The following is a 20,397-nucleotide window of genomic DNA, read 5'->3' on the forward strand; positions in this document are numbered from 1 at the left end:
TCCAATAAATCGACCAATAGGGCTAAACCAACAAGAAGAAGATTATTCCAGAAACAATGAAGAGAACAGCGAAGAGAACAGCGAAGAAAACATTGAAGGAAACATTGAAAGAAACATTGAAGGAAACATTCAAAGAAGTAATGACAGAAACATTGAAGGAAGCATTCAAAGAAATAATGATAGAAACATTGGAAGAAATATCGAAAGAAACAGTGAAAGAAACAGTGAAGCAAACATTGAAAGAAACATCGAAAGAAACATCGAAAGAAATATTGAAAGAAACATTCAGAGAAACATTCAAAGGAACATTCAAAGAAATATCCAAAGAAACATTCAAGAAGATCTACAAAGCAATCTCCAGCATCTCCAGAGAAATCTCGAGGCAAACCCATCGGATAAACTCCAAAGCAATTCCCAAGAAACTTCACCGAGAATTTCCCGAAGACCATCACTCATTCAGCTACCGCCAAGAATTCAAAAATCAGAAATTGACGAAACAGACATGCCACCACCGCTACTTTCACCCAAAATAATAGTTCAAAAATCGCGAAACAGAGATGGGATAAAAATAATGAAACCACATCCGTACGATGTGATTGCTAGATCGCAGAGAATACCGATGAGGAAACAACAAAAAAGTGGACATCCATTTTTGATAAATACAGCACTACCTGGACCGTTTCATATAACGAAGCAAAAGACAATTGTTCATGATAATCGACCCTTTACCATTCATCTCGATAAATCTATACCAATTGCTTTGAGGAAGAGGAGGCCGTTTATTGTCCATCTTCCTCTACAGCCGTACGAGCAATCAGTGAGATCGGAAAATAGATTAGGAGCAATTGTCGACGACTCGGCAGTGAGTGAAAATCGGTTGCGAAAAATTAGATGGCCATTGGTTTAAGAAGTGTCTAGTGTTGCCACTGTAAAAATTTAGGGAGTAATTTTTCAATTTCAAAAATCTACTCCAAACGTAGGGAATTATCAGGAGTGGTTTTTGCAGTTGAAAATCTACTTCAAAACTTAGGGAGTAAATGGCATCAGAAGTGGTTTTTCGAGTTAAAAATCTACTCCAAACATGTGGACTAAATAGCAGCAGGAGTAGTTTTTTGAGTTAAAAATCTACTTCATGTGGAGTGAATAACATCGGGAGTAATTTTTCGAGTTAAATATTTACACCAAACTTATGGACTAACTAGCATCGAGAGTAGTATTTTTTCGAGGTAAAAATCCGTTTCTAAATTGTGTTCATCAGAAGTGAAACAAAAAAAGTTTATCTGACTCATAAAATCCCATGGCGAGTTAAAATTTCACTCTTTTTTGAGAGAGTGCAGGAGGAGTTAGAGAAGCTCCTCAAAAATTTAGGGAGTTAATAGCAATCGGAGTTACATTGTACAAAACTTTACCAATTTAACAGAAATCGGAGTTGTAAAAATTTCCCTACCAATAAAAATCAACTCCAAAAGTAAATTAATCTAATTTATCACGTAGACTGAAAAAATAACTCCTTGGAACTCTCCAAAGAGACCAAAAACGTGACCAAAGAAATTTTCATTTAGAAAACATTTCGAAATTATTGAAAATATTTTAGTAGAAATATTTTTTTCGAATCATTTTCTCAAAGTACTTCTTTTCTTCGGAAGCAAATTTTGTTACTTGCTCAAAAAATTTTCTTTTCTACTTCTTAGGGTATAAAAACGAAATTCTTCTTTATTTGCACAAACATTTTCTTTCGGCAAACAATTTTCAATAACGGAAATAGAAAAAGGCAAGTGCGCATTTTTCTGTAGTCGGATGTAAAAACGAAATCATTTTAAAAAGTTTAAACCAATTATTATATCTTGCAGCATTTCAGCAAATTTTTTTTGTTTTAAGTACAGTATTCTCTTTTTAGCTATATATATATATTTCACGAGAAAGTTCAAATCAGTTGTACGGAAGTTTCACGAGTCACTTGAAACAATTCTGTCATTTATATTTATGCTGGATTGACTCTGATGAGTTTGTATTCCAAAAGATTAATCTAAAAAAATTTTTTTTCTCTCCCAATTTGCACTAAAAGATTACTTTTTCTCAATTGGAATTCATAATCTAGAACAATTATGCAGAGCATGACTTTATTTAATTATGTTTTTCTTTTTTTTTTTTTTTGCATTTCTCACTGAGTAAAATAAATGAACCGTGTTAGATAATAAAAAATGTTAATTAAATGTGTACTTAATGAAAACGCTTTATTTATATAAATTGTATTGTTAATAAAATTTGTTGAAGCAGAGAAAATGTAAATGAATTAATTTTTTTTTTTTATATAATTATTAGTCAATTGCAGTATTATAATGATAAGATATTGTAGATTAGTTTATGTAATGTGTCTCTAAATAAATAAATATTGTTAAAATATGTATTCTCTCGTGTTCTTTATTAAAAAAAAAAAAATTCCAGCGACTTTCAATTTTATTTATTTAGATTTTTCATAATATTATAGATTTAGATTTTCATTTTATTTTCAGATTTTTTGCTTCGGTATAAAAAAGTGTTTTATTTTAAACGAACGAAACAATCGGTTAATAAATAATAGAATAAATAATTTTTATAAATAATAGAATAAATAATTATTATAAATAATTATAACAATAATTTTTACGATAAATTATTAGAGTAACATTTAGATAAATAATTGTTAGAATAATTTTTACGTTAAGCAATTAAGACAATTTTAACGATAAATAATTATTACAATAATTTTGACGATGATTACAATAATTGTTATTAACAATAATTATTGCAATAATTTTGAAAATAAGTAACGTTTATAACGATTTGTATAATAAATAATTACTACAATGATTTTTGTAATAAATAATTAATTTGTTTAAAATTTGAAATTTGATTAAATTTATTTTAATTTGCAAAAATTGTATTATTTATTCTCATAATTGTTTATAGGATTTTTTTCTACTCGTTTAAAATAAAACGATTTTCTTAGAAAAACAATAAAACAATTTTCATTATTTTTATGTCTTACTATTAATAAATAATAAATTAATAATAATTAATAATAATTATTATTATAAAAACAATTTTATTTCTTTTTATTTATTATTGTTATTATTGTCTTTTATTATTAATAAATAATAAATCTAAGTTCTATTTATATTATAGTTATAATAATATTTAAGATTATTAATTAATCTTTAAAATATTTTTAACTTAAATTTATAAAAAAATTTATTTATAAATTATTTGTATAAAACATTTTTCAAATTCAGTTATAGCTTCTTTATTCAATTTTTTTTTTTACTATTTTACTTTTTACATTTTCTCATAAAACAACTGTGCATCTATGGAAATCTACTAACAGGCGTGTGAAACAAAAAAATGTAATAAAAAAGTTGTTGGAAATCCTATCAACTTTAACAACTTTAATTCTAATTTTTTGAAAATTCATTTTAGAAAGTTAAATTAAAAAAATCCTTTTAATTTTTAATTCAATTTTTTAAAATAAAATACTCGCATATTTTTTTATAATTTTAATCAGTTTTAATGTCTGCAAATATTAATTTTTATTAATAATTTAATGGAATGAGAATATTCCATTAATTATTAATAAAAATTAATAACTACCGTTTTAAATTGATATTAAATTCGTTTAGTACTAATTAAAATATTTAAAGGCAATATTCAAGAAATGACATTATTTTATCTTTAGTGCAGTTATGAAGTAATAATGAATTCATGAAAGATGCAATAAAACAAATATATATATTTATTTTTTTTATTAATAGTTATTTAAATTGCATAATTATATGTTTCTTCTGGTCATTGTCTCGTTTAAAAGAAATTAGATACGGTTGGTTAAATGGCAAAAATAACCAACATCCATTGTCTAAGAGACGTTTCAGTGGGAAAGCAGCGAAAGTAGGAAGAAGATTAAAATGCAAAGCAAAATTTGAGAGAACCAAATTTTTTTTTGGGGGGGGACACAAAAAAATTCAGTTTTCTTTAAAAGAAAACTTATCGTTGAAAGACAATTTTTCCGTTTAACAGAAATTTTTCATTGAAAGAAAATATTTCATTTGAAGAAAATGTTTCCTTAAAAGAAAATATTTCTTTAGGAAAAACCTTTCGAAAAATGGTTATTAAAAGGAAAGTTTTCATTAAAAGGAAACTTTTCATTGAAAGGAAATTTTTCGTTAAAAGTGAATTTTTTCTTAAAAGAAAATTTTTCGTTGAAAGGCATCTTTTTGGTTTAAAGAAAATATTCTGTTAAAAAAAATAAATTTCTCTCTTTCTTTTCAAGACAAAATGAAAATTGTTCTTTAATCAACTCTCTGAATTTGATTCAATTAAAATTTTAACTGATTTGGAACAGTAACTGCCCTTTGCTTTTCAATCAATTTCAATTAACTTTTCATTATTATTTTTATTCCTTTTAATAATATTTTTAATATTTATTAATTATTTAACAATAATGTATTTTAATTTAATATATTTTCTCGATTCTCAATTTAATTTGAATTTTTAATTGGTTTTTATTTTTAATTTTGTTCTTATGTTTAAATTTGATGTCCATTTTCAATTTGATTTTTTAAATTTAGTTTCAATTTTCATTTGATTTTTGTTTTTAAATTTAGTTTTAATTTAAAATTTAGTTTTTGCCTAAATTTAGTGGTAATTTTTTATTTCCTTTCATTTTTAAATTTGGTTTCTACTTTCATTTTTTTATTTTTTTTTCCTTAAATAAATAAATATTATGATTATTATTATTATTATTATTATTATTATTATTATTATTATTATTATTATTATTATTATTATTATTATTATTATTATTATTATTATTATTATTATTATTATTATTATTATTATTATTATTATTATTGTTATTATTTTTACTTTTCCTGTTATTATTATTTCTATTTATTTTTACTTAGTTTTATTGAATAAAATTGATTAAGTAAAATAATAATTCATTTATATAAAAATAATTATTATTTATAGTTAATCAATTCTTTCTGCAATTACAGAACAAAAAATTATTTTAACTTTTTTCGTATTCATAGAGTTTTTATACATTCAAATAAACGAAACTTATTCCTTTTTTTTAATTTCATATCTAATTATAAAAATATTGTGTCACATGTATTAGAAAATAATTCATAAATTTTCGAAATTATTCAATTTACGTTTTTAATTTTTCTCGCAGTTAGTAATTTTTGAATAAAAATTTTTATCGACATAATATTTCCTTTTTTTGAACCTACTGAATTTCTAAAGCATTTTTTTTTTTAATATTATACAAAAATGAAATTAATTTATTCTCTTTTTCTATTTTCTTCGCGATTAAAAAATAGTTCCTAGCTAATTGATAACTTTTTTCGATCATAATAAAAATTATTATTTTACTATTAAAATATTAGTTTGTTATTAAAATATTATTTTATTCTTATAACAAAATTATTATTTTTTTATAAAAGTACTATTTTATTATTAAAATATTATTTTTTTATTAAGGGTATTTGAACCATGATGACGTCACAGTTTTAGAAAACATGCTTTTTCCAAAATGTGACGTCATAATGGTTCAAATGCCCTTAAAATATTATTTTCTCATTAAAAAATTATTTTGTTATAAAAATATTATTTTATTCTTAAAACAAAATTATTATTTTGTTATTAAATTAATATTTTATTGTTAAAATATTATTTTAGTCTTAAAATATTATTTCATTACTAAAACAAAATTATTATTCCACTATGAAAGTAATTAAAAAACGAAAATAGTCTTAAATAAAAATAATTCTTCTAAACGACACTAATTAAATAATTTGACCCATTTTATTAGAAATTTAATTTTCCCCCCAAAAAGAAAAAATCATAAATCAAAACTCTTTCATAATTAATACCTTTGCTATTGGTACCGATTATTAGTACAAATTGGTACCCTTTTGATCTCAACGTCTAATTATAATACCACGCGCGCGATGCAAGGAATGATTTTATAAATTCTCTCCTTTTTTTCTCTCGAAAATGTTATGGAATAATCGTATAATTACGATTATTTCTATTCTGTCTGATTATTAAAAAGGAACAAAATTCATTTCTCATTGAGCGTCATGGCGCGCGAGCAGGAACCAAAACCTCATCATATCATGCGGTAGTCATGCAAGAGGTGATTTTATGAAGGCGAAGAAAAAAAAAAGTAAAAAAGGTGGGGTGTCTGGTATTGGCCTGTCGAAGTAAAGCGAAGATTGTATCCGGTCTTGGGTGTCTAGAGCGGATACCTACGCAAAGTTCGTCTCGCGTGCAGGTCCGAGTTTATAAAAATATAGACACGAATGCGCATACAAACATAACCACTACATGTGAATTTTCGCTTTCGAACGTAAGGCGGGAAGCGATCTTAGCGGGGAAAGCAGTGTCCTGGGTATAAAATCAGTTACACCATGGGGGGAATCATCCAGTGAAGTCTGGACTGCGACTTGATTGCAACACATCTTTTATAATGAAAATTTTGGTAAGTTTTACCAAATTTTAGAAAAAAAAGAAAACAAACCCGAAAAAAAGAGACATTTTTTTTTATTTTCTTTACAGATGTATTTTTTTTACAACCCCCCGCCCCCTTCGTGTTATACGAAAAGCGATCGTCGAGAAGATATTTTTCAACCCTTTTTGAAATTTTTCGGATAAAGTATTAGTGAATTTTTTTTAACGTGCGTGAAGTTCGCAAATGTTCGTAATCAAGGACTAAAGGAATCTTTATATTTTTCACTCAAAAAAATAAAATTTTAAAACAAAAAATCTTTATTCAAATATTTCTGTAACAAAAAATCTTTTTTTAATCAAAAAAATACTTTTTTTATTTTTCCAAAAAATTTCATTTTTTAGAAAATGTTTCAAAAAGATTTTTTATTGCTAAATAAAATTTACCAATTTTCAAAACATTTTTTTCAAAAAGTTTCAAAAAAAGATTTCTTATTTGGAAATTTTATTTTTTGGAAAGATTCAAACCAGATTTTTCCTTTAAAAATTTTTTAACTAAAAGTGCTTGATCGGAAAAAGTTTATAAAAAAAGTTTTTCAAACAAAAAATTTACAAACATTTTGCATTGAAAATTATTTCTGTTTCTAATTTACAAATCATGGACGTTGTGAACTTCAGAAAAGTGTTTTTTAGTAAAAAAATTAGTGATGTATTTTAAATTCGGTAAAGTTTTGAAATATTAATTTTTCTTCAATTTTACCTTTTATCTTCGAGTGGAAAAAATGTTGTGCACGGTTTAACATTTTTTTAAATCGGTGGTGAAATTTTTAAAAATTATTTTTCGTCGGTGAAGTTCACAAGTTCACGATCAACGAATGGAAAAAAAATTCTAATTCTCGCAAAGAAAATAATAAATTTGTTTTGAATTTTATAGTAAAGGGTTAAAAACACAAAAAGCGTATTTGGTCAATTTTCTTCTCAAAATTATTTTTAAAAAAACAAATTCTAACAAAAAGGAAATTTTCGTTCAAAATTTTGTTTAAAACATTTTGTATAAAATTAGGTTATAAAATTTTTCCTTTAGAAATATTGCATCAAGAACTTAGTAAACAAAATTTTATTCAAAGTTTATAAAAAATTGGGTTTGAAAAATATTTTTTTTTTCTAAATTATTGATTTTAACTCTAAATCTGAATTAGTAGAAATGTTTACTAATTTGAATTAGTAACTGACTTTTTGCTTTTAAATTAAATTAAAATTTATTAGTAACATTAATTTATTACAATTTTTCAGTAGATTTTACTAATAAATAGAAATTTCTACTAGTTTATTAGTAAAATTTACTAACTCAAAAGCAAAAAGTCATTCACTAATTCGAATTAGTAAACATTTTAACTACTTCAAATTGAGAAAGAAACTTAATTTTAAGTTCAAAATTCGTTCACTTTTCAATTTAGTTGAAATTATCAACTTTGGTTTCTCCTTGCAATTTGGTTTTTATTTTTAAATTTATTTTCAATGCTTACATTTAATTTGGTTTCAATTTTCAATTTCGTTTCAAATTTTAATTTGGTTTTAATTTTTAATTCGGTTTTTTATTTTTTGTCTATATTCAATTTAATTTTTTAAATTTAGTTTCAATTTTAAATTTGGTTTTTATTTAAAAATTTGGTTTGAACTTTCAATTTGTTTTCGTTTCTAAATTTCGTTTTTATGTTTTAATTTGGGTTCAATTTGAAATTTATTATTTGTTTTTAAATTTAGTTTCAATTGTTAATTTAGTTTTTGTTTTTCAATTTAGTTGTAATGCTGAATTTTTTCCCTTTTAAATTTGGTTTTCATGTTTGAATTTGGTTACATTTTTTAATTTGATTTTTTCAATTTAGCTTTAATTTGACATTAATTTTTAATTTTTAATTCGACGTAAATTTATAACCAATAATTTTTGTATTTAAAGCCAAAAGCAAAAATATTTATCACTACTTTCGAGAAAATCTATAAAAAAAAATATTCGTAGCAGAAATTATAGAAAAAATCTCCTTGAAAAGAAAAATTCCCCTGAATTTTTTTTCTCTAAATAGACAAAAATTGTAATGGAATAAAATTTCTAAATTTTTGAAGTGATCGATCAAATTTTGAAACGAAAAAAAATTTCTAAATTTCAAGTAATTAGAAAAAAATCAATTACCATCTCCAGACGTTATTCCTTTAAATTTGATTTTTCAAATTCAGTTTCAATTTTCAATTAAGTTCTTGTTTGTCAATTTAATTTCAATTTTTAATTTGTTTTTAATTTTCAATTCAGTTTTAATGATAAAATTTGATGTCCAAATTAAATTTGATTTTTTAAATTTAGTTACAATTTTATATTCTTTTTCTAAATTTACTGGCAATGATTTATTTCTTTTCATTTTTAAATTTGTTTTTTATCTTTAAATGTGGTTTTAACTTTCAATTTTTTTTTAAATACAGTTTCAATTTTAAATTTGGTTTTAATTTTCAATTTGGTTGTTTTTTCTCAATTCAGTTGCAATTATTAATTTGTATTCTATTTAAATTTGGTTTTTATGTTTAAATTTCATGCCTATCTTCAATTTGATTTTAAATTTAGTTTCAATTTTTTTTTGTTTCAATTTTCATTTGGTATTTGTTTTTAAATTTAGTTTTAATTTTAAATTTGATTTTTACCTGAATGTCAAATGTTTTATTTGTTTTCATTTTTAAATTCATTTTTTATCTTTAAATTTTTTTTATATCTTTCAATTTTTCTTTAAATTTAGTTTCGATTTTAAAATTGATTTCTATTTTTAATTTGGTTATTGTTTCTTAATTTAGCTTAAATTATTAATTCGTACTCATTTTTAAACTTGGATTTTATGTTTAAATTTGATGACTATTCAATTTAATTTTAAATTTAGTTTCAATTTTAAATTTGGTTTCAATTTTCGTTTAGTGTTTGTTTTTAAATTTAGTTTTAAACATAAATTTAATTTCAATTTTAAATTTGATTTTTACCTGAATGGCAAATGTTTTATTTGTTTTCATTTTTAAATTTGTTTTTTTTATCTTCAAATTTGGTTTCAACTTCCAATTTTTTTTTAAAGTTAGTTTCAAATTTTAATTTGATTTTTATTTTCACTTTGTTTGTTATTTTTCAATTTAGTTTAAATTATTAATTCTTATTCATTTTTAAACTAGGTTTTTATGTTCAAATTTTATGTCTATTTGTAATTCGATTTTAAATTTTGGTTAAATTTAAATTTTGGTTTTTATTTTCAATTTGCTTGTTGTTTTTCAATTTAGTTTCAATTATTAATTCGTATTCATTTTTCAATTTAATTTTTATGTTTAAATTTAATTTCCATTTTCCATTGCATTTGAAATTTTGTTTAAATTTTATATTTGGTTTTAATTTGGTTTTTGTTTCCCAATGTAATTGCAATGTTTAATTTGTTTTCATTGTTAAATTTGTTTTTTATGTTTAAAAATTAGGTTTCAATTCTCAATTTGAGTTTTTAAATTTATTTATAATTTTTAATTTAGTAAATTTCAATTTAATTTTTTAAATTAAAAAAAAAATTCTTCGATTTTTCAATTTTTAATTAATTTAAGAAAAATCTATTTCCAGCTCCTGACGCTATTTCTAGGGCTGTTCGCCCTGGCCCTGAGCGAAAAGGAAAGCCCCAAGGAAGCGGAGAAGAAAGTCTCAGTGAACGCTGAAGACGGAAGTAAAAAGCAGGAAAAACGAGGTCTCTACGGTTTGGAGGGCGGTGACGGATACGGAAGTTACTACGGAGGAGGAGGAGGAGGTGGTGGTGGTGGTGACGATTATAGCAGCGGCGGTGGTGGTGGTGGTGACTATGGCGGCAGCCACGGTTGGGAACCAAGTGGCGGCGGACACCAGGAAGATCACGGAAAAATCAAACTAATAACAATCGAAAAAACCGTCAAAGTACCAGTGCCCGTCGAGAAAACAGTCCACGTACCAGTCGAGAAGCACGTGCCCTATCCGGTCAAAGTCCACGTTCCCCAACCCTACCCCATTGAAAAACACATTCCCGTCCCCTACAAAGTTTACGTGAAAGTCCCAGTGCACATTCCCCAACCCTATCCCGTCGAGAAGAAAGTCGGCTATCCCGTCCACGTGCACGTCGAACGTCCCGTGCCCTACAAAGTCTACGTCCCCGCCCCCTATCCCGTCGAGAAGGAAGTTCACTATGCCGTCAAAGTGCCAGTCCCCGCCCCCTTCCCCGTCGAGAAACCAATTCCCTATCCAGTCAAAGTCCCCATCCACGTTCCCCAACCATTCCCCGTCGAGAAAAAGGTCCACTATCCCGTGAAGGTTCCCGTCGAACGTCCCTATCCCGTCCACATCTCGAAACCATATCCGGTTCCGGTAGAAAAGAAAGTTCCCTACATTGTCGAGAAGAAGGTGCCCTATCCAGTGAAGGTACATGTGGAGAAACCGGTACCGTATCCAGTGGATAAACCAGTTCCTGTGAAGGTTAAGGTGCCAGTACCGGCGCCCTATCCAGTGGAGAAGGAGATTCCGGTTAAGGTCTACAAGGAGGTTCCGTATCCGGTTAAGGTACCAGTGGAACGACCAGTGCCGGTTCATGTGACGAAACATGTTCCCGTTCCAGTTCACAAGCCAGTTCCGTACGCGGTTAAAGTGCCGGTACCTGTTCACAGTCATGGGCATCATGAGGATATTGGTTCCAGTTATGAGGGACACTATGAGTCCAGTTTTGGCGGTGGGGGTGGTGGACATTCCGAGCATGACGCTTCTGAATTTGGAAGTTATTGAAGAATTGAGTGACGGTTGCCATTGAGATCGTTTTGAAGGAGGGGAAAAATAGGAAAAACAAGTGTAATACTCGATTTTTTTTTCTTCATGAGAACGTCATGTAAGAATGAAAACTGCCCTGTGATAATTTTGTCAAGGTAAGTGCGGAGGTGATCGTTTCGGGTTTCCTCGTCATTTCGGCTTTTTTTCATTTCTTTTCTGAGAAACGTTCCATCTTTTTCTCCCTTATAAAAAAATTTTCTTTTTGAAAAATAATCTTCTTTGGAAAATAATTTTTTTTTGAAAATAATCTTACGAACAATAATTTTTCTTTAGAAAATAATCTCCTGGAAAACAATCTTGAAAAGAATTATGTTCTTCTTTAAAATAATCTTCCGAAGAATAATTTTCTTTTGCAAAACAATTTTCTTCTGAAAAATAATCTTGCGAAGAATAATTTTCTTTCGCAAAACAATTTTTTTCTGGAAAATAATCTTACAGAGAATAATTTTCTTTTGCATAATAATATTTATTTAGAAAACTATTTTTTTAGGAATAATTTACTTTTGCTAAAAAATATTCAGAAAAATAATTCTTTTCCGCGAAATAATATTCAGAAGAATAATTTTCTTTTGCAAAATAATCTTCTTCAAAAAAATAATATTGTGAAGAAAAATAATCATTCGAAAAATAATCCTACAAAGAATAATTTTCTTTTGCAAAACAATTTTTTTCTTTTTGAAAAAAATTATTTGGAAAAATCATCTTGCGAAGAATGATTTTCATTTGCAAATTAATCTTCTTTTGAAAAATAATCTTGCGAAAAGAAATTTTCATTTGTAAAATAATTCTTCTTTTGGTAAATATTCTTTTGCAAAATATTTTCTTTACAAATATTCTTTTAGAAAATATTCTCCTTGTAAATATTCTTCTGAAAAATCTTCAATTTATGAAAAAAAATTTTCTTTTGAAAAATAATCTAGAAATTGCTTCCCCTTTTTTAAAAAAACAAATATTGAAATAATCCGACAAAAACTGATTTTTTTCAACAAAAAAAAGAGAAAGAAGAGAAGAAAAAAATGAAAAAGAAATGACAAAAGGTAAGAAAAAAAAGAGAAAGCAAAGAAAAAACAATAAAATACAAAAGAAGAAAACAAAGAGAAAACAAAAAAAAAAATGAAACCAAAAGAAAAAACAGAAAGAAAATAAAGAAAGCAAAAAGAAAACAAAAGAAACCAAAAGAAGCACAGTTTTTTGTCTCAATTTGTTACCCTTAAAAAAATTGTGTAACTGAAGAAAAAAAAACCAAAAGAAGAAAATTATTCTCGCGAAAAAATCGCCCCCCAACAGCCCGTGAAGTATTGCTTATTCACTGACGAATTATTTATGCGACTTAATTAAATTAATCGACTTCTTGTTGAATGACAAGTAAACAAGTCTTCCAGTGAATAAACAAAATACTCGAGGGACGAGAAATGTAACCGTTATCGATCACCAATGCACATTTTATGCTGTAGCATATTCAAATTTTAAATGCTCCAAATAAGCAAATAATATGATTTCAAATATTTCCGAATCAATGGTAATCGATTTTTAATATTGTAAGTAGAAATTTTGTAAAATATATTTTTGTACTTAATATTTTTGTAATTATTTTTTTTTTAATTTTTATATCTACTATTATTATTATATTACTATTATTTGCCTAGAGACAAGATTAAATACGAATATGTATATTTAGGATGAATCGCAAATCAAATGTACTGCCAGTATGTCTGCACAAAAAGTTTTTTTGTAGCATCTACTTCGCTCTCCCATTTTTTTGTAATAAAAAAACCAAAGATAAAACTAAGTGGTTTTAAATTCTTACGGTAACCAGACATTTTTCTTTTACAGCCATACTACGAACCAACATTATTTTATAAATAAATAAATAAATAAACAAAGAAATAAGTATATACACACTTGTATTTTTATTTATTTATTTGTTTATTTATTTATAAATGTATATAATGTTTATTTATGTATATTCCTGTAAGTGCTTCGGTAATATCAATCCGGAAAAAGATATATTCTTTCATTGAGATTTAAAGTCTACAGTGAAAGGAGAAAGGTAGTATTTACTATTGTTAGGAAAATAACGGATGCTGTCGCGCTATGACTATGAAAGTGGTTTATATTCGATTACTAATCGGTATTATATATCATATTATTAATTTATACTTTGTGTATACCTGATATGACCGCACGAAAAGAAAACTCTCTTTTAGTTTCTTCAAATTTCGTTTCGTTTGAATAAAAATAGTAAAGTTTTTTAAAAATATGTTTAAATACAAATAGTAATTTTTTTTATTAACAATTTTAATCATTTCTAAAAGAAAAAAAAGATACAGTCGACTCTTGATAATTAGTTTTAAATCTGCAGATACTTTTCTGTATTTCAAACAATTTTCGAGGTTTTACTGCATATTTAAAATTTAACTAGAAATTTCCACTAAATTATTTCGCATTTTTCTTGTCCGAATTATAAAAGTTTCTAAACTCTAAAATAACTATTAATTCAATATATTTAAAAATTAATAACTATAATCATTAATTTAATAAATTTAATAATTAATAAGAATTAATCAATAATTTAATAAATAATAACTATTAATTTAATAATTCATAATTAATTGGGTTGGTTTGGGTTCACGCTGACAACTTTAAAGGTTTTACTGTTATTTTTCAATTTTTAGTTAAATTTGATTAAATTTCTTACTAGGTTGATTCAATTTGATACCAAATTAATCTAATCAGATATTAATTCATTTCCATTCCGAATAAATTTGATTTAATTGCAAATGAATCCCCTTTGGTATCCAATTAATTCAATTTGGTGTCAAATTAATTTAATTTGGTATCGAATTATTTTAATTTGGTATCAAATTATTTCAATTTGGTCCAATTCGTCATCAATTCGATCAAATTTAGTATCAAAATGATCCAATTTGAAATTAATTTGCAATCCATTTGATCGAATTTAGTATCAAATTGATCCAATTTTATTCAATTTTTTATCAATTCGTTGCAATTCAGAATTAGTTTGATTCATTTACATATCAACACGTTTCAATCCCGAATCACTTTGATTCAATTTTATATAAATTCACATGGTATTAAATTAATTCATTTTGATTCATTTCGTAAATAATTTGATAAATTTGATAAAATTTTAATCTAATTCGTTATATTTATTCGTTACATTTCGATATCAGTTGAATTTAATTCGTCATTAATTTGAATCAATTTGGTACCAATTTGTTTCAATCTAATTTCAAATTAATTTTATTTCTTTTAATTTGGTATCAAATTAATTTAATATGATTAAATTTGATTAAATTAGGTATCAAATTTTATCCAGTTTGATATCAATTCGTTTCAATTCTGAATCAATTTGATGCAATTTTATATCAATTCACATTGGTATAAATTTGATACAATTTGAACTAATTTGTTAAAAATTCAATGAAAAATTCAATTTGACATAATTTTAATCTAATTTGATATTAATTCGTTGCATTTTGGTATCACTTTGATTTAGTTAGGTAAAAATTTGATTTAATTTGGTATCAAATTTTATCCAGTTTGATATCAATTCGCTTCAATTTCGAATCAATTTCATGCAATTTTGTATGAATCCACATTAGTATAAAAATAAATTTAATTTGATCTAATTCGTTAATAATTTTATCAAATTTGATCCAGTTTAATAAAATTTTGATCTAATTCGAAATTAATTAATTGCATTTTGATATCAGTTTGATTTAATTTGGTAATATTTTGATTCAATTTGGTACCAATTTGTTTCAATCTAATGTCAAATTAATTTAATTTATTTCAATTTGGTACCAAATTAATTCCATTTGATCTAATTTGTTAATAATTTGATCCAATTTGATAAAATTTTAATCTAATTCGATATTAATTAATTGCATTTTGGTATCAGTTTGATTCAATTAGATAAAAATTTGATTAAAGGTATCAAATTTTATCCAGTTTGATATCAATTCGTTTCAATTCTGAATCAATTAGTTGCAATTTTATATTAATCCACATTGGTATCAATTTGATACAATTTGAACTAATTTGTTAAAAATTCAATGAAAAATTCAATTTGATATAATTTTAATCTAATTCGATATTAATTCGTTGCATTTTGGTATCAGTTTGATTTAGTTAGGTAAAAATTTGATTTAATTTGGTATCAAATTTTATCCAGTTTGATATCAATTCGTTTCAATTTCAAATCAATTTCATGCAATTTTATATGAATCCACATTGGTATCAAATGAATTTAATTTTATCTAATTCGTTAATAATTTTATCAAATTTGATCCAGTTTCATTAAATTTTGATCTCATTCGATATTAATTAATTGCATTATGGCATCAGTTTAATTTAATTTCGTGAAAATTTGATTCAATTTGGTACCAATTTGCTTCAATTTTATGCGAAATTAATTTAATTTATTCCAATTTGGTATCAAATTAATTCCATTTGATTCAATTTGGTAATAATTTGATCTAATTCGATATTAATTTATTGCATTTCGGTAATAGTTTGAATCAATTTGGTAACAAATTAGATTCAATTTGGTATCAACTTAGGTCAAACTGATATCAAACTAATTCAATATAATTCAATTTAATTCACTTTGATCCATTTTGATATAAATTTGTTCCAGTTTGGTATTAACTTCATCGAATTTGATATCAATTTGGTATGAATTCGTTGCAATTCGGTATCTATTTGATATCAATTCGCAGCAATTTGGTTTCAATTTTATTCAATTTGTTTTTCAATTTTTATTCAAAGTGATATCAATTTGTTTACAGTTGGCAATCAATTTGATAGAATTTGTTACGAATTTTGTTCAATTTGATTCTAGAAAATAGTACTAAAATACTATTCTAGAAAATGGTACTAAAATACTATTTTAGAAAATAGTACTGAAACAGTAATAATAATTTTCTTTATAGCTATTTTTTGAGAAAAAAAAAATTTTTTTAAATCGTGTTGCATTTCAACAGTTTGTACTGTAACAGTAATCTATTTTTTTTCTTTAAGTAATTTAATACTGTAAGTAGTATCAAAAAAATGGCAAATAATCACTTCTACTTATAGTAGAAATATTTTCTCATTTCTAAGAGCAGAATCTAATAGAACATCATCTATATTTATATTAACTAAAAAATAATCATTTATATTTAAAACTAAAATATTTAGAAATTGAATAAATATTCACTCACCGAATGTAGGGAATATTGGCCGGTATATGATACTTGGAACCAGGATCAAAATCATTCTCCGAACGTAGAACAGGCGGTTTCACTCCCATATATTGTTCTCTGAGTCGATGCCAATGGCAGTTGAAATTATTACGATATGATGTCCCAGTGAATGTGTCCCATCGCCATTTATCCATTGCAATACTAAATGGCAGAGGTACAATTTTCTCCATTGCCATAGAGAATAGATAATTCAAATCCGCCTCACTGTCATCAATGTATTTATTGGCTAATCCCAATGTTTGCATATGATGCGGTGTCGAGACACTCAAAGCAATAGCCTCACCAATAGCCTCATGAAAACCTGTCAACAAAAACCACAAAATAACATCATTAATATTTTTCTCTCCAATTTCCCGACATTTAATACATTATGCATCACTTTCACTCTAAAGGAAAATCAAGACAACTTTTTTTTTTACTTCCCGCCTGAATCGAAAGTCCTCATTGCCTTTGTAATGAAACTTAAATATATACAGTTTTTAATTACCCATTGCATTATGGTAATTCGAAAAATGTAACAGAAATTTTTATTTTCTTTTTTTTTTTTTGGAAACTATTCGACAAAAACTAAATCTTTTCTTTTCATTCTGTAACAGCTGTCATTGTAATTCAAAAGTAATTTTCACTTTAAATTTTAATAGACACACGGAAAATGAGATTTTTCAAAGTAGGATACGTTTTTTGTAGGTCATTTCTGAACAGATGACGAATAGTAAGAAATGTCCTACATTGTACGTATATAATTCATTCAATATAAAATTTCCCAACAAACGCACAAAAAAAAGGAATAACAGTTTTACAAACTTTCTTTAAAACGAAAAGACGAGAATATTAAATTATAAATCTAATAATAATAATATTTACACGGTAACAAGACCACCGGTATTTTTTTCTACACTTGCAAACTGGGTTTTTATGGAAAAATAAACATAGTATGCAAATGATAATTAATTAAAGAGGGGAAAAAATTTAATCAAGTAATTGCATAAAAGATTCTTTGTATTTGCTGTAAGAAATTATATTGTCAATTTTATGAATTAAATTTATTTTAATTAAATATTAAAATTACATAAATTTATTTAAAATTAAACCAAAATTATTTAATTTGATTCAATTTCAAATTAATTGCAAAACAAAATCAGTTTTAGCAAATTTATTATCCAATTTGTTACAATTGATCCAATTTGATACAATTTGTTATTAATATGAGCTTTAGTAACAACTAAAGCGGTTAATAAATTTTTAAACTAAAAATATTATCAAATTCATGAATTTTAATCAAATTTTTTTACAAATTGATAAACTTTGGTCTCAATTTGGGTCAAATTTCGTATCCATTTGGTATCAGTTTAATTTAATTTTGTTTGAATTTAATTCAATTCGGCAGCAGTTTGATTTAATTCGTTATCAATTTGATTTAATTTTATATCTATATGATATTCATTTGTTGCAATTCGGTATTCTTTTAATTCAACTTAGTTTCAACTTGATTTAATTTGGTATCAATTCTATTTATATTGGTACGAATTCAATTAAATTTTTTTACAATTCAACTCAATTTGGTTTGTTTTGTTATCAATTTAAGCCACTTTGGTATCGATTTATTTCATTATAGTATTAATTTGACTCAATTTGATCAAAATTTTTATCAAATTAATTAAGTGTAACTTTAATTTAATTTAGTACAAATTGAATTCAATTGTATTAGATTTAATTAAATTTGGTAGGAATTGAATTCAATATTGTATTAAATTTAAATCAATTTGGTACGAATTTAATTCAATTGTATTAAATTTAATTCAATTTGGTACGAATTGAATTCAATTGTATTAAATTTAATTCAATTTGGTACGAATTGAATTCCATTGTATTAAATTTAATTTAATTTGGTACGAATTGAATTCAATTCTATTAAATTTAATTAAATTTGTTACGAATTGAATTCAATTGTATTAAATTTAAGCCAATTTGGTACGAATTTAATTCAATTCTATTAAATTTAATTCAATTTGGTACGAATTGAATTCAATTGTATTAAATTTAATTCAATTTGGTACGAATTTAATTCAATTGTATTAAATTTAATTTAATTTGGTACAAATTGATTGAAATGTAATTCAATTTAATTCAATTTGGTACAAATTGAATTCAATTGTATTAGATTTAATTAAATTTGGTAGGAATTGAATTCAATATTGTATTAAATTTAAATCAATTTGGTACGAATTTAATTCAATGGTATTAAATTTAATTCAATTTGGTACGAATTGAATTCAATTGTATTAAATTTAATTCAATTTGGTACGAATTGAATTCCATTGTATTAAATTTAATTTAATTTGGTACGAATTGAATTCAATTCTATTAAATTTAATTAAATTTGTTACGAATGGAATTCAATTGTATTAAATTTAAGCCAAATTGGTACGAATTTAATTCAATTCTATTAAATTTAATTCAATTTGGTACGAATTGAATTCAATTGTATTAAATTTAAGCCAATTTGGTACGAATTTAATTCAATTGTATTAAATTTAATTCAATTTGGTACGAATTGAATTTAATTGTATTAAAGTTAAGCCAATTTGGTACGAATTGAATTCAATTCTATTAAATTTAATTCAATTTGGTATCGACTTGATACAATTTGATATTAATTTGATCCAGTTCGGTATTAATTCGTTGCAAGTTGGTATCAAAATGATTAAATATGGTATCAGTTAAATTCAATTTACAACCAATTTAATTTAATTTGGTACCAGATTAATTCAGTTTGATATTATTTAATTTTAATTCCTTAAGAATTTATTAAATTTGATTCATTTTCTTAAAATTGATTAAATTTAATAACAAATTTGTATTAATTTGTTGCAATTCGGAATTTTTTTATTCTACTTAGTATCAAGTAGATTTAATTTGGTATCAATTTCATTCATTTTGGTACCAATTCAGTTCAATTTGATTCATTTTATTATCAATTTTATTCACTTTGGTATCGATTTGTTCCATTGTGGTAACAATTTGACTTAATGTAATCAAATTTGATATAAAATTAATTTGTTGCAATTTGTTAACAATTTGATCTACTTTGATATTAATTTGTTATTTCATATTGTGATTCAATTTTATTTAATTCAACATGAATTTGTTTCAATTTGCTATCAATTTAGTGATAATTTAATTCAATTATTATTTCAATTATTATTCAATTCAATTCAATTCAAGTATCAGATTGTCATTAAACTAAAATAATCACCCAATAAATTTTTTTTGTATTTTCTTAAAGAAATTATACTACATATTGAAAAATATTACGTTTTAATTTCAAATTAAATTTAATCCAATCAAAAAAATCAAAATAATTGTATAAATAATTCTTTTCTATTCGCTCCAAAAAATTATATTCTAATTAAAGAGAGGAAAAGAAATTCAAATAAAAATAATTACGTAGAACATTCTTTTGTATTCGCCTCAAGAATCGGAAAAATAAGGAGAAACTTGAAATCTCGTAAAGAATTTAGCCTAGTGAAAAAAAGAGTTGGGCGTTGCGCGTTCAGTATAAAAGGAAAAAAAAATGTTTCACGAGTTAAGAATTAGGAATTTTAAAATGAGGAAAAATTGTCTACTCGTTCGTCTTGTTTTGTAGAGCCAAGGCCATTGAAGGTATCACACTCCAAGAACCAGTTGGTACAAGTTTTGATATTTGAATCTGTTCCGGATTATGAGGCGAACGACCGTGCCCAACGGTGAAAGTGTAATTGCAGCGTAATAAAAATATTTTATCGTCCTTAT

General features: G+C 24.7%; 2 protein-coding genes across 3 annotated transcripts in view; one reads left to right on the top strand and one right to left on the bottom strand.

The window, feature by feature from the left end:
• LOC122498256 (angiotensin-converting enzyme) overlaps positions 1–20,397 on the bottom strand; it is a 210,615-nt gene that overhangs the window by 85,214 nt on the left and 105,004 nt on the right. For both annotated transcript variants that reach the window (XM_043605911.1, XM_043605910.1), the window contains one exon: positions 16,564–16,906. In XM_043605911.1, the coding sequence (XP_043461846.1) occupies positions 16,564–16,906 (343 nt within the window). The remainder of the gene's footprint in view (positions 1–16,563; positions 16,907–20,397) is intronic.
• LOC122498257 (proline-rich protein 4) lies at positions 6,339–11,612 on the top strand. Its single transcript, XM_043605912.1, has 2 exons — positions 6,339–6,520; positions 10,115–11,612. Exons 1-2 carry the CDS (start codon positions 6,509–6,511, stop codon positions 11,291–11,293), a joined length of 1,191 nt encoding a protein of 396 aa, XP_043461847.1. The 5' UTR covers positions 6,339–6,508; the 3' UTR covers positions 11,294–11,612.

The sequence above is a fragment of the Leptopilina heterotoma genome, unplaced genomic scaffold (genome assembly GCF_015476425.1).
Source record: "Leptopilina heterotoma isolate Lh14 unplaced genomic scaffold, ASM1547642v1 Lhet_144, whole genome shotgun sequence".
In the NCBI taxonomy this organism is placed as follows: Eukaryota; Metazoa; Arthropoda; class Insecta; order Hymenoptera; family Figitidae; genus Leptopilina; species Leptopilina heterotoma.